We start from the raw sequence: 14,238 nt of genomic DNA on the forward strand, positions 1-14,238 counted from the left end.
CCAATGGGAGCTGGGGGGGGGGGGGCGGTGCTTATGGGCGAGAGTGGCATTTGGAACTTCCTGGCCCCTCTGCCTAGGACCAGGACCTGCTGGCTGGTTCTGGGGCACGCACAGTGCGATGCTAGGACAGACAGGCAGCCTGCCTTAGCCCCCCGCTGTGCTGCTGACCGGGAGCCACCTGAGGTAAGCCCATGCCCCAACCCTGTGCCCCAACCCCCTGCCCTAGCCCTGAGCTCCCCCCAAACCCAGAGCACCGTCCTGCACCCTAAACCTCTCATCCCTGGCTACATGCCAGAGCCCCCTCCCAAACCCTCCTGCACCCTAACCGCCTCCCTCACCCTGCAGCCGCCTTCTGCACTTGAAATCCCTCAGCCCCACCCCCAGCCTGGAGCCCCCTCCTGCACCCCAGGCCCCTCATCCACAGCCCCACCCCAGAGCCAGCACCCCCAGCCCAGAGCCCTCCCACCAGGGGTGAAAGTAAGTTAAAGGACTTATCGGTACGCCAGAGTCCTGAGCAGGGGTGTGGCCTCAACCGGAGGAGGCATGGCCTCAACTGGAAGAGGCGGGGCCTTTAAATCAAGATTTAAAGGCCCCGGGGCTCCGGCTGGGAGCCCCAGGACCTTTTTAGATCACCCTTGGAGCTACCAGCTGCAGGGGCGATTTAAAGGGCCCAGGGCTCTGGCCACCACTACCGCAGCAGAGCTCCGGGCCCTTCAAATCGCCAACAGAGCCCTGTCGCCGCTACTGCGGGGCTCCGGCAGCCAGGCTTGGGCGGCGCTTTAAATGGCCTGGGGCTCCGGCCGCTGTGGGGTAGCGGCGGCAGGTCTCCTGCGATGATTTAAAGGGCCTGGGGCTCCGGCGGTGCGGTACGCCGTACTGGACTGTACCGCCTTACTTTCACCTCTGCCTCCCACATCTCAACCCCCTTCCCCAGCCTGGAGCCCCCTCCCGCACTCTGAATCCCTCGGCCCCAGCCTGGAGCCCCCTCATGCACCCCAAACCCCTCATTTCTGGCCCCACCCCAGAGCCTGCACCGTCAGTTAGACCCCTCACCCCCTCCCACACCCCAACCTCCTGCCCCCGCCCAGTGAGAGTGAGGGAGAGCAAGCCAACGAGTAAGAGGGAATGTAGTGAGTGGGGGTCGGGCCTCAGGGAAGGGGCGGGGCTAGGGTGTTCCATTTTGTGTGACTAGAAAGTTGGTAACCGTAAGAGGCTGGGATGTGCCAGGTGAAAGAGTCCTGGTGGGAGGTGAATGCAGGGGGTGGACGAACCCCAGTAGTCTGCAGGGTGTCAGTAATCCCCAGTGGCAGGGTGGGTAGGGTGAGTGTGGGAGGGGGATTGTGATCCCTTGGTGTGAGAGGAGGAGAATCAGCCCTGGAGGGTCTGGGGTGGATAAGCCGCTATGCAGGGCTGGCTCCAGGTACCAGCGTAGCAAGCAGGTGTTTGGGGTGGCCAATTCAAAGGGGCGGCACTCTGTCCCGTATCGGGGCAGAACGTCCGGGTCTTCGGTGGAAATTTGGTCTCTCCCTCTTTGAGCTGCCGCCGAATTGCCGCTGAAGAGGAGGAGAGGGAGGCCCCACTGTGGAGCGATTGAGCTGCCGCTGAAGTGCAGCTGCTCGTCTTTTTTTTGTTGGTTTGTTTTTTGTTTGCTTTTTTTGTTTTGCCCTTGGGGTGGCAGAAAAGCTGGAGCCAGCTCTGCCCCTATGGGAGGGGAGGGGAGGTACATGCAGGAGTGAATGAGCATGGGCCGGTGGTGAGTGCTCCCCAGTGGATGAGTAGGCGGGTGCATGCTGCTGGGGGGGTTGGGGGGGGGTCAAGTGAGCCCAGGGGCGGGGCCCGTGACGAGGCAGGCGGAGCAGTGAGCTCGGCGGGGGGAGGGGCGGGGTCAGTGAGCCCGGGGGCGGGGCTGAGCTGAAGCGCGTCCATCCAGTATCCAGACGTAGCGGCTGCAGCTGGGCCACGTGGTGGGGCGGGTCACATGATTGCGCTCAGCTGACGGCGGCTGGGCTCTGCCATGGAGCGCGCTGAGCCGGTCTGGGAGCGGGCCTGGGCCCTCGACGAGATCCGCAAGGGCAGCCAGAGCTGGTCGCTGGCAGCGGACGCCGGGGTGAGCCTTGGGCGGCGGCTCCCGGGGGCCGGGAGTGAAGGGTGTTGGGGGGCTGGCGGGGCAGGTGAAGGAGGCTGGGGCAGCTGATGGGGGAGCTGATGAAGGGGGCTATGGGAGAGGTGCAGGTGATGGGGCTGGCGGGGGGAGGTGAAGGAGGCTATGGGGGGCTTGATGAGGGGTTGTGGGGGAGGTGATTCCCCAGTTGGACTCGCTCTCAGCCTCTGGGCCCTCCTTAGCCTCTCCTGGCACCCACTTCCCTCTCCCTGTGCCTGCGGCAGCACCAGGGGGCTGTTCCCCAGGTGTTTCTCATCGCCCCACAGTGGGGGCCTTCTTGTTGGCCCCCCATGAAGGGGGCTGTACTCAGGCAGCCTGTACCCCAATTTAGTGGGTGCAGTTGGGAGGGTCTTGGCAGCTGGGAGTAGTGGGGTGCTTGTGGTGAGGGCAGGGCCCAAAGGCTGAGCCAGCCGTGTTCCCCAAAGCTAGCTGCAAAAGTAGGGGTGAGCTCATGGGTCTAGGGGGGTCATATACAAGCTGGCAGTGGGACTCTTTGGGCAGCTGGCTCTAATGAGGGGTGTGTTCCTCCTATGCTGTGTGGATTCTTGAATATACGGCCCTCTCCTTGTAGACTAGAAACCCAAACATGGTACTAGAGTGCTAGTGCCCAAGAGCTGGGAAATCTCTTCCCCCTCCAGAAGTACAAACAGAAAATGAAACTGGTCTCGCTCTCGAAACTGAGGGCCACCTTCCCTGTGGATTGGGGAGGGGGTAACCCACGGATGTCCTGAGAGCTCTAGAATTTCCCATCTCCCCATTCACCCTAGTCCCCTCTGTGACTTTCTCCCCCTCCCACCTGTTCAGCACATGTACCAGTAGTGACAGGTTCAGCGTTAATTACCTTCTGAAGTTTCTCAGGTTGGCAGCACACACCCAGAATGGTACTGTGGACAGCTGCCATCCTGGGCTTTCCCCTCACTCCCCCGTGTCACATCGAGTCCTCATGGAATCATAGTGCAACTAGTTACAGGTGGTGGGGGGGGGGGGGCATGGTAAAAGGAGAGGGATGTGATGCCACTTTAAATCCAACTCCTCAGCAAATCAGTGGTGGTTTCTGCTATTTTAATACTCTCTTGTTTTATGAGCTGGCCCTGTGTGAACTGCAAAAAAAATAAACTACAAAAATAATGTGGGGTGGTGGGGAATCACAAGAACATTTAGAGTTTTAGTAACCTGAGTCAGGAGTTCTCCAGTCTAAAAGATCTTTATTTTGTCACTTTCCTGTTTTTAATTCACTTGAATGAATAGCCCTGGCCTTTTTATTGTGGCTAAAGTTATCTGAAATTAAACACCACTCTCTTATGTGTTTTGTAAATAGCTTCTGCATTTTCTGCAAGAGTTTTCCCAGCAGACCATCTCCAGGACTCATGAAATTAAAAAGCAAGTAGACGGACTGATTCATGAAACAAAAGCCACAGACTGTCGCCTACGTAATGTCTTCAATGACTTTCTTATGTTGTCCAACACACAGTTCATTGAAAATGTGAGTGCACCAGGATCTAACAGGTTTAGAAGCAAGTGATATAATTTGGAGTATGTTAAAATAGAGAGCTTTTCTCTTGGGTTTCTATTGTTTGTTCATTTTTGTTTGGCAATCCTATAACTATTGGTAGAATGATGTATTATTTCTGATGATTTTGTCTGTTCATAAGTCACTTCTCTAAATCATGCCAGAAATATAAGGCAAGTTTGTAGTTCTGGATTCTTTACACTACTATGAACAGCACCTTCCCTCCCTTGCCCTGGTGCCTGCTGGGCCCTAGCAACCAGGGGATTTCTTTTGGTTTTTCAGTCTCAGCTGCCTGAAGTCTGACATAAGGGGCATCTCCTTGTGATCCACTTCTGGGTCACAGCCCCCGTCCGTTGAGAGTGGCTGAGATAGCCCATATCTGATTGTTCTTCGCAGTATATTTTTAATGTCTTGTTCAGTCCAGTTGTAAATGTCCTATAAGGAGACTTTGGTAATCTTGGAGACTTCCACAGTCTGATCTGAAAAAGCAATGTAGAGTTTTTTTGAGATGATCACCTATCTCAGTGGTTCTTAACCTGGCGTGCACGCACTCCCTTGGGTTGCGAGATGCCCTTTCTGAGGGTGCAAGACATGCCAGATTTTTTTAGAAGGTAAATTATCGAAAACACAAATTAAGCACAGGCACGTAAGTACAACTACTTTGTTTAATCAAACCTATGAATTAACATTATACATTTTTTAACGATTATTCTGTTAGAATTATATATTTATTTTAATTTCGCAGTTAAAATTTATCTCTTTCTATAGTTATGATATATCTAGGTTTAAAGAACTGACCTTCAATTTATTTTTGATAAGGGGTGCAAGAACATATTTTTGAGAACCAAAAGGGTGCAGGGTGCAGTAAGGGTTAAGAACCACTGACCTATCTGACTGTATCTCTTGATGTACTGTTAATAAGGACAGTGTTCATACAAGCATTTGGTTCTGCTAAACCTGCGTTTCCCACACTGTGTGTCATTAATCCCAGGGGGATCACGAGAGAGCACTGTACTGGGGGGCGGGGGGAGGGTAGAAAATGTAAGTAAGTGTTGGTAAAGTGTGGGGGGGTGGAAAGGGAGAATCAAAACCCTGGCACACTGCAACTGTCAGCTTGCATGCATGCATGGCAGTACCAGTGCCAGCAGCTCGCAGGTCACATGGTAGGAGGGCTGCCAGCATGGCACCCAGGTACTGCTTAGGCATGCTGGGCCTTGGTGTGCCAGGTCCTCAATGTGGTTGAGGCTTATGATTCTCTTTGCATCAGGGACCCAAGGCATTTCCCTGGTGGCCGCCCCGATCAACCTTATTCTGGACTACCTCCTTCACCTTAGAGCCCAGGGCCTGGTGCCCTCATCAGTCAAGGTGCACCTGGTGGCCAAATAAGCCTTCCGCGCTGGTGCAGGGCCATACGATATTCTCCCGTGCTATCACTGGCTGATTCCTTAGGGGCTTGGATCATCTCTTCCTGTATGTTAAGCCCCCGGTCCTGCAGTGGGACCTAAACCTGGTGTTGGCCCATCTCACGGGGGTCCCTGTTTGAGCTGCTAACCACGTGCTCCTGGTCACACCTCTTGTGGAAGGTGGCTTTCCTGGTTGCGATCATGTCAGCTAGGGGGGTCTCAGAACTCAGGGCCCTGACCTCCGAGCCCCCATACACGGTGTTTCATAAAGATATGGTCCAGCTCCACCCACACCCTTCATTCCTCATGAAGGTGGTCTCCGCCTATCACATGGTTCAGGACATTTTTCTGCCAGTCCTCTGCCCCAAGCCCCATGCGTCCAGTGAGGAGCGCCGCCTCCACACGCTGCATGTGAGAGAGGCTCTGGCTTTCTACTTGGAGTGGACTAAGCCGTTCAGAAAGTCCTTACAACTGTTTATCACCCTGGCTGAGTGCATGCAAGGTTGGCCGATCTCCACTCAGTGGTCTCCAACTGGATCATCTTGTGCATCTGTACCTGTTATGACCTGGCGGGAATCCGTCCACCACCAATTGTAAAGGCTAAGTCGACTCAAGCGCAGGCCTTGTCAGCTGCCTTTTTTGGCCCATGTCCCCATCCAGGACATTTGTAGGGCTGCTACGTGGTCTTCGGTTCACACGTTCACCTCGCATTATGTGATCGTCTCCCAAACCAGGGAGGATGCCGGGTTCGGCAGAGCTGTGCTCCGTCTCGAGAATTTGTGAACTCCTACCCACCTCCAACAGATATAGCTTGGAATCACCTATTGTGAAATACACATGAGCAATCGCTCGAAGAAGAAGAAATTATAGTTACCTTTTCTGTAACTGGTGTTCTTCGAGATGTGTTGCTCATGCCTATTCCACATCCTGCCCTCCTTCCCCTCTGTCGGAGTTGTCTGGCAAGAAGGAACTGAGGATGCAGGGGTGTGTGCAACGCCCCTTATAACACACCATGGAGGCACCCCTCCAGGGGTCACTGAGGTGCTCTCCTATGGGTACTGCTAGGGGGAAAACTTCCGGCACCAGTGCACATGGCGAGCACGCACATCTACTGTGGAATAGATATGAGCAACACATCTCGAAGAACGCCAGTTACGGAAAAGATAACTGTCTTTTCTTTTGTTACTGTTCTAATAAATTTGTGCTTTAAAATATTTGACCATTTGTGATATTTGATCTGTCAATTGACCAGTTATTTTTAGAACAAACGCCCAAATTGTTTTGCGATTCTCCTATGAAAGGTGCTATAGAAGTACAAAATATTTTCTACTAAACTGTAGAAAAAATGCCCAATCTTCTAATGCTAAATTAATACAGGTATTTTTAAATAAATGCATTAGACAGTTCTAAAATAGCATCATGCTGAATCTCTCCGATATAAATGATCATATTGTTTCTGTTTCATGGAAATGTAGTAGGAATAGAGAGTCAATATGTTAATGAATTTTTCTATACCCTGTGGACAGTGCCTGTTTTTTCACCATCTGCAGCAGAATGTTATATTAATTTGAATCAATTCTCTTGAATCCATAGAGAGTATATGATGATGAAGTGGAAGAACCTATTCCCAAAACTGAAGTAGGAGACAAAGCAGAACAGGTTAGATGACTTATATTATTACGAGTGATGACAGTGTGTTTGGAGCTGTGGAAAACACAGAAGTAGACACAAGTTTGTTTGTTTGTTTGTTTTTTTTTTGTTTGTTTGTTTTTAACTCTCAGGCATTTGCAACTTAGATGCTGAATTTTGTTTACTTTTGCAAGTCCACCTGTTGGGTGACTTGAGTCTCACAACCCTAAGAACTAAGGAGAACTCTTGATGAAAACTGGTGTATCGTAACTTCTAGCCCAGTGTCTTGTGTCCAGTAGCCAAGCTTAAATTCTAGTTTTCTAAGTACAACATGTAATTGTAGCAAAAGGGGCAGGGGGCTAAACGCTCTTCCCAAATCCTGGAGTTGTGACTAGACACAGATTGTGTCTGGAATCCTGTAATGGTGCAAAGCCAGGAAGTCTTTTCTTCATTTGGTAATTAAATGCTCTTGGAAGCTAAAAGATCTGTTGTATTTTGGGGTTGGTAAAATGGAATTTAATCTGCGATGAAAAGATGTATTCAATTCTATCCGTTTTAAGCTTACCTAGGGGTTTTTGTCATTTTAACTATAGTGAAATAGCTCTGCTGAGAGACAGCAATTTTCAGTCTCACTGCTATGGCATAGTTGAACCCATGACCTCTACCATCAGAGGTGGAAACCATACCTCTATGCCACCAAGAGATCTGAAGGTAGCTGTATTGAGAGTGGACTCATTATGCTGATTTGGAGCTAACCTCCTGCAGTTACGTTTGACAATGAAAATGACTTTGACTAAAACTAAATACTAATACAATGTTTCTGTTATTTAAAGGAGAAAACCCGGGAACAAAAAGAAGCAGATTTGATTCCTAAAATCCAGGAAGCGGTGAACTATGGGTTGCAAGTGCTGGACAGTGCGTTTGAGCAGCTGGACATCAAAGCAGGCAATTCAGACTCTGAAGAGGAAGAAACTAATGAAAGGGTAGAACTAATACTGGAGCCAAAGGTAAAGAAACCTGCCTTTGTGAGGAGCATTGGGCTTGAATCTTGTATACCAGTGTAAATGGGGAGCAATACCAGCCAAGTTGGTTATGCTGGTGTAAAACTGATACAAGTTGCGTCAGAATTGGGCCCGTTGATTGGGGCTGAAGTGGCGGGCAGCAGCGCCCCTTGCTGAGCTATCTCTGGATTTGTGTAGCTAGCTCCTGTGTCTTAGAGCCAACCAGATAGTAGTTTTTGCAAAGAGTATGTAGAAAAAGGCCCTATGCCCTTTTCTGTGGGTTTTCTGGTGCATGTTGAAGTACAAGGGGGGTAGTTCATATTAATGGGTTGGGAAGGGGCACATTCAATTTTTGTGTGGGGAGGGGATCTTAATGAATGTGAACTCTATTATTTTTTTATTTATTTATTTTGTCCCTTTATGGGGTTCGGAGACAGTTTAATTGATACAGACCACGATCTCCATTGGACAAACAAATAACAGTCCTAACTGTCAGTCCTGGACCCAGGACTCTAACCTAATACTTCTGTTCGTCCAGTCTTCATGAGCATTATTCAACACCTGATTTGGAACCTAAAACCGTTTGGGGAATAAAATATAGTGACTAATGGTCTGCATAGTGTGGGCTCTTTTTAAAAAAGAGTGCGGTATTGTTTTGAAATAGGAACTGTAAAGTGTCTTCTCCGTGGCATAGAGATGTAAACAAAAACCTAACCCTCTTTGTCTCTTTGCAGGATCTCTATATTGATCGGCCTTTACCTTATTTAATTGGCTCCCAGCTGTTCATGGACCGCGATGATGTTGGGCTGGGGGATTTCTCTAGTGAAGGTTTGTGCGGGCGATGGCCTTGTTTATGTTGGTAACTAGTTCCTGGCTTATTGCTTATGGCTCACATTGAAGTGAATGGCTCTGATTATGTTGTGTGTTGGTGATTTTGGTGACTGGCGCACTAAGGGGGCGTGTATGCGCCATATCAGGTACCTGCTAAGAGCTAAATGTTATAGTGAACTGGCCGAGCTTAATGTGACTGAGTGCTCAGTGCTTACAAGATCTGACGCTTGTGGGCATGGAATGGGGGGATTATCATAACCTGTGCTTTTCAAACCAATCTCCTTTACTTAGTGTTTAATTCTCCATTTACGATGCTGTAGGCTAGATGTCTGTGTTCTGAAGGCTGGATAGCTGCATGTGTCACTGTGCTGTCTGAACTGAGCTCTCTTTTCTGTTTGTCATTTTTGAACAGAAGGGTCAGTAGACAGTGATCGTGGGAGTGTAATTGACAGTGAAGAAAAAGATGAAGAGGTAAGAGGGGAAGGTAACTGGCTGTTTAAGCTTGTTGGGGCAGGGTTTATTTTTTGTTCTGTTTGTACAATGCCTGGCATGGTGGGGTTATGGTCCATGACTGGAGCTCCTAGGTGCTATGATGATACAAATAACTTTTTGCATAAACACTTGGGCTTCTTGATTATATGATGACCTCATTATTTAGAATGACATTTTCCATTCCAACATCACTAAAGGGTTAAATTTCTTTTAAATTTTATATTTTAACTGTGATACAAATATTTCACATTGCTGTTCTTGTGCGGTAATTTTTCCTGAAACAAAATCTTTTCAACAGAGCAATAAAGAGACACTAGTTCTAATTTTGCTGCCTGTATTGAGCAATGCATATTTGGCTGAAATATTTTCAGTCTAATCACTTATTGTTGAAATGACAGAAAATTAGAGCTTCCTGTGACTACACATGCACTTCAGGTATATGCAATGATCCAGTATGGTGACAGAAGATGAACAACAGAAACCCCATTCACTGTTTACTCTGTAAACCTGCTTCGCTCCACTGATTATGGTGAACCATAACTTGTGGATTTATACATTTAGTGTATCAATCTTTTGCATCTGACAAGCTATGTCTGTAATGTGTACATTACATGCACCAGCTGTGTGCTAATTAGTGGATGCATGCTCTCCTCTGCTCCTGAAAAGTCTTTTGCTTTCTGCATTTTGTAAGACTTGCACTTTCCTTTTGAGCCAGACTAAAACTCCTATTAAAATGTTGAACATCTCTCTGAAAACAAAGCCTTAAAAACTCTTGTGCATCAATCATGGTCTGTAGTGACTAGTTACTAGACTGCTGGGTTCAGTGTCAGAAAGTAAGCCGAATAGGTGCAGTAGGCTGTTTTGGTGGTCAGTACTACTGCAGGCATGGAATTTTAAAGCATTCTACCTTAGACACATAGCATGACTGTGTGCATTGTCTGTTTATCAAATCACTTTTGCATTCTAGGAATCAGATGATGAATTTGGAAACCCAAGTGAGGACGACCAAAAGTCGATAAGGGCAAGTACTGTGGAATGGAACAAAAAGCTGTCTGATTTTTAAATCAAGATTGGGTGCTTTTCTGAAAGACCTGCTCTAGGAATTACTTTGGGGAAATTCTTTGGCTGTGTTCTACAGGCCAGACTAGATGATCACATTAGTCCCTTCTGGCCTGGGAATCAATGTATCTATGTGCTGTACACAGTGGAGATGCAAGGGAGAGGAGATAGGATTTTATAGGGACAGCTGTTCAAAGTCTAGGTTAAAACTTGAGTCTTGTCATCTTTCAGATATCTTGTTTGTGTGCTCAGCATGTTTGGGCCCAATGGTCCTTGGCTTGAGGGTGGAATGGGGTGTGGGTGAATGCTTTAAAAATGAAGTAAAGTCCACTTGCAGTTAAAGTCCAAACCTTCAGAAATGCACAATGTCTCAGATAAAACAGAAAAGGCAACGTAGATAGGGGATGAAGCAGAAGGGAAGCTGGAAGGTAGAAACAGAAGTGGGAGGGGTGTATGTGTAATGAGGAGGATACTGTCCTAGTGATCAGATTTTTTGTCATCTCTCTTCCTTTTAGTCAATTGGAGGAACTGTCTGTTAGTGCTGGACCAAGGAGAATATGCAACATAACTTGGGGCTTAGGACATTTTCTTCCTTGTCATCCCCACCCCCCCACCCACCCTCCAAAAAATCATACCCCCTAAAACTAGTTGAATGTACCTGTAAGCAAATTCAGTTCAGTCTGCTGGCCTTTCTCTTTCTAGCTGTAACAGACAACAATGACTTGTGTTGTTGCTTTTCAGAGAAGGACATTGGTGAGTGATGAGGAAGAGGAGGATGAGTGTGACCTCTTTGGTGACTCTGAAAAAGAGGAGGAAGAGGGCTTAGAAGAAAACACAAGGCCGGTAAGGGATTACTGCTGCCAGTGGGAATGGGGCATGATTCCCTCTTGCAGGTGTGAAGGAACTGCAATACCATCAGTGTGAGGAAATGAGCAAGCCCAGTGATGGCTAAGAGTTTTCTGGCACGGGGTGTTGCAGAGACTGTTGAGGCTCCTTTCTAGCATTATTGCCTGTTCATGATACCTCTTGGGATGCCAGAGACCCAGGTTGGCTCCCGAGTGGCCTCTGAAGCTGTACAAAGTAGCTTATTGCGTTCTTACATGCAAATGTTATCTGTCTCTTACTCCGGGGACTGCCCAGAAACAAGGTGGCTGCTTTAAGAATTTTGAAGACAAGTGGGAAAAAGCTTGTGTTCTTGCCTGTTGTGACCCATTAAATTACCCGATAGTGTTATGCAAGTTTAAATGTTCTGTCCTGCAGGATTCCAAAGTGCTTTGAATACCATCGGCATATAGCCCTATCAAAGCAGTGCTACCTCTGGTGTGGAGCATGGCAGCCAATCGGAGAAGGGAAATGATTAGCCCAGAATGTTGGGACAAAACCCTTCCTCTTACACACAGTCCTAGGACATGAGCTCCCTTCCATAAGGGTCTGATCTGAACCCTCTTCTCATCCCATTCAATTATGGGGTTGAAACTCTGTGGATTAGCCTCAGATGAATGAAGGGCTGATTGATTCTGCTGGCATCTGCACCTTTGTTTACAGGTATCAAACCTGTTGCTTGTGCTGCTAAGCTGTCCCCTTGGGTAATGTTCTTATCTCTGCCAGTAAGGGGTGAGCCAAAACTCATTGAGGCATAAAATAGGACTTCACTGAAAAGAATACAGTATTCTCTTCCTTCTCCTTGTTGTACCCTCAGAAAAAGAAAAGACCAACGTCGTTTGCAGATGAGCTGGTGGCCCGGATCAAAGGGGATGTGCCTAGCAAACAGGATGAAGAGCAGTCCTGTAAGCTACTCTTTAGTACATGCCTGTGGGGAAGTACTAGGATCTTGAGGCTGTTTGAGGAGTTCTTTGTAATAGTGCAATGGTATTCTCAGATGTGAGTACATTTTGCATGAAAGCAAATAGCATGCATCTGTTCTCTTGCAGTCAAGACAAGTAAATGATACAGACAATGATGTTCTAATAACACAACATATGACAATGGGATCCTAAAGGGGTTCTGGCCAGGGGTAGGTATGAATGTCAGGTTGGAATTTGTAGGGAGTACCAGTAGAATCCTCCATTCAGGAACAGGCTAATCACTTCTCCTCTTTCCTGCAGGTCAGGAAGGGGATTCTCGCCTAGTCTGCTCCCCACATGGTGTAAAATTGTGCATTGGTGTATGCACATTATTTGGCTGTTTAATCTAATTTAGGGGGAGATGCTGGTCATTAGCCTCTTCCCTTTGTGGCTGTTCTAAGAGTGAGAGAAACAAAATATCCTACTGGTTTAGTATGTTCAGGCTTTTAAATAAAAGCTAATCTGTCAGTATCACTCGTACTCTGAGAAACATTTCTTGCTGCTGGTGTTAGTTCCACCATAGACCAAGAGTGTGAAAGATTTTTGCCTCTTATTTACGCTTGACCATTTAGACCACCTGTTGTTGTTGTTGTTTTTTCCCTACTTTGCTCAGCTTGAACAGTCAAACTAGACTGATCAGTTTCATGCTTAATTTGCAAAATGTTCTTGTTTCTGAAAATAAATAGAGGAATCTTCCATGTATACCACCATCAAATACTTTTAAATTAAAATCTTTAATCTGTAAAGTTCCTGACATGATGGGGCCCTGATATATGAAGTTTCTAAGTGCTACTGTAATTAAAAAAAAAAAAGACGCATTTCTATTCACTTCAACCTCTGAAAATGTTCTCAGTTGAACAATGGGCATAAAACTAGTTTGCAGGGTTGCTCCAGGAAGCTGTGCAATGTAGGAAAAATATACAAATAGGCTCTTGTTCTGACTCTATTATGTTTTAAAATGCATTTATAGCAAACTGGCCTCAGGTAATAAATCACAAGAGTAAAGATAGACTCTTTTTAATGACCTCTTCATCTTTTCTTCTCCAAGCCCCGTCAGCAGAAATCAAAACGAAGAAGACTGTGAAAGAAAAGAAGGAAGTTAGAGTTCCATCAGATGGTAGGGCTTCCTCCTCTGCTCTGTAACTTCTGCTTCCAAATTTGGGGGGAGGGGGTCAGATCTTCCAGATAAAGTAATATATTCCAGAAACCCCACTTCTGCACTGTATCAATTAGCATCCTTCATTTTATATGATGGGCTGTGTGTGTGTGTATACACACACACACACACACACACACACACACACACACACATATATATATATATATATATATATATATATATATATATATATATATATATATATATATATATATATATATATATATATAGATCTCATAGAGTTGGAAGAGACCTTGAAAGGTTATTGAGTCCAGTCCCCTGCCTTCACTAGCAGGACCAAGTACTGTCCCTGACAGGTTGGTTTTTATTTATTTATTTTTGGCCCCAGATCCCTAAATGGCCCCCTCAAGGATAGAACTCATAACCCTGGTTTTAGCAGGCCAATGCTCAAACCACTGAGCTATCCCTCCCTCCAGTAAAGTAGCCTGTGTTCATGTCTGCACCAAGCAAGAGTAGAAATGGGTGTAGAGGAAGTTCCTTGCTCACACATGATCTTACTTGGTGTGGTCCAGTTGCTATAGATCTCATGCTTAGTTGCAACAGTGATATGCGCATGATGTCAGAACTTCTATAGCGTAGACAAAGCTGATTGTTCCGTGTGCATCTGTAAAATCAAAACAGGGTTGTTACCATGGAGCATGTGTAGTTATTTAGCCCCTTCTCTGTGTTGCCCTTCCTGAGAATGCAGAGGAATAGGCCCAGTTAACAGCTCTCTTGCAGTATGCGTGTGCTGTGTTTCTAGATGACGAGGATGACATCTTCAAACCTCCCAAGCTGACTGATGAGGACTTCTCGCCATTTGGTTCGAAGGGTGGCCTTTTCAGTGGCGGGATGGGACTCTTTGACGATGACGAGGAGGTTAGTTACTGGTGGGGTAGAGGGGCATGTGAATTCCTGCACAGATGTCCCCCTAAAAAAGGGATTGATGCTGTTCGAAGGTGAGGAGACAGGAACTCTCTAACTTGCCACAACATCTTTCCGGCTTGATCCACAAATGCAATGCTTGAGTGAGGTTCTGCATTTTGTTCGTCTCTGCACGATGCCCTTTCTCCAGTAGTGGAGCTAGTATAAAAAGCAATGAGGGGATGGCTTGGCGTTCTAAAAATCACATTGGAAATAGTCTTTGGA

General features: G+C 47.0%; 1 protein-coding gene across 5 annotated transcripts in view; it reads left to right on the plus strand.

Moving 5' to 3' along the window:
- The first annotated feature begins 1,942 nt into the window (after positions 1–1,942).
- Positions 1,943–14,238, plus strand: part of LOC120368846 (WASH complex subunit 2A-like) — a 57,317-nt gene continuing 45,021 nt past the window's right edge. For 2 of the 5 annotated variants that reach the window (XM_039481502.1, XM_039481503.1), the window contains exons 1-11: positions 1,944–2,107; positions 3,480–3,644; positions 6,668–6,733; positions 7,528–7,710; positions 8,439–8,532; positions 8,948–9,006; positions 9,995–10,048; positions 10,828–10,929; positions 11,786–11,873; positions 12,979–13,047; positions 13,853–13,968. In XM_039481502.1, the coding sequence (XP_039337436.1) occupies positions 2,015–2,107; positions 3,480–3,644; positions 6,668–6,733; positions 7,528–7,710; positions 8,439–8,532; positions 8,948–9,006; positions 9,995–10,048; positions 10,828–10,929; positions 11,786–11,873; positions 12,979–13,047; positions 13,853–13,968 (1,089 nt within the window). In that variant the 5' untranslated portion in view covers positions 1,944–2,014. Of the gene's footprint in view, positions 2,108–3,479; positions 3,645–6,667; positions 6,734–7,527; positions 7,711–8,438; positions 8,533–8,947; positions 9,007–9,994; positions 10,049–10,827; positions 10,930–11,785; positions 11,874–12,978; positions 13,048–13,852; positions 13,969–14,238 lie in introns of all 5 variants that reach the window. The other 3 variants (XM_039481505.1, XM_039481504.1, XM_039481506.1) reach the window with 3 other exon arrangements.

This window comes from Mauremys reevesii, linkage group 7 (assembly GCF_016161935.1).
Source record: "Mauremys reevesii isolate NIE-2019 linkage group 7, ASM1616193v1, whole genome shotgun sequence".
Taxonomy (NCBI): Eukaryota; Metazoa; Chordata; order Testudines; family Geoemydidae; genus Mauremys; species Mauremys reevesii.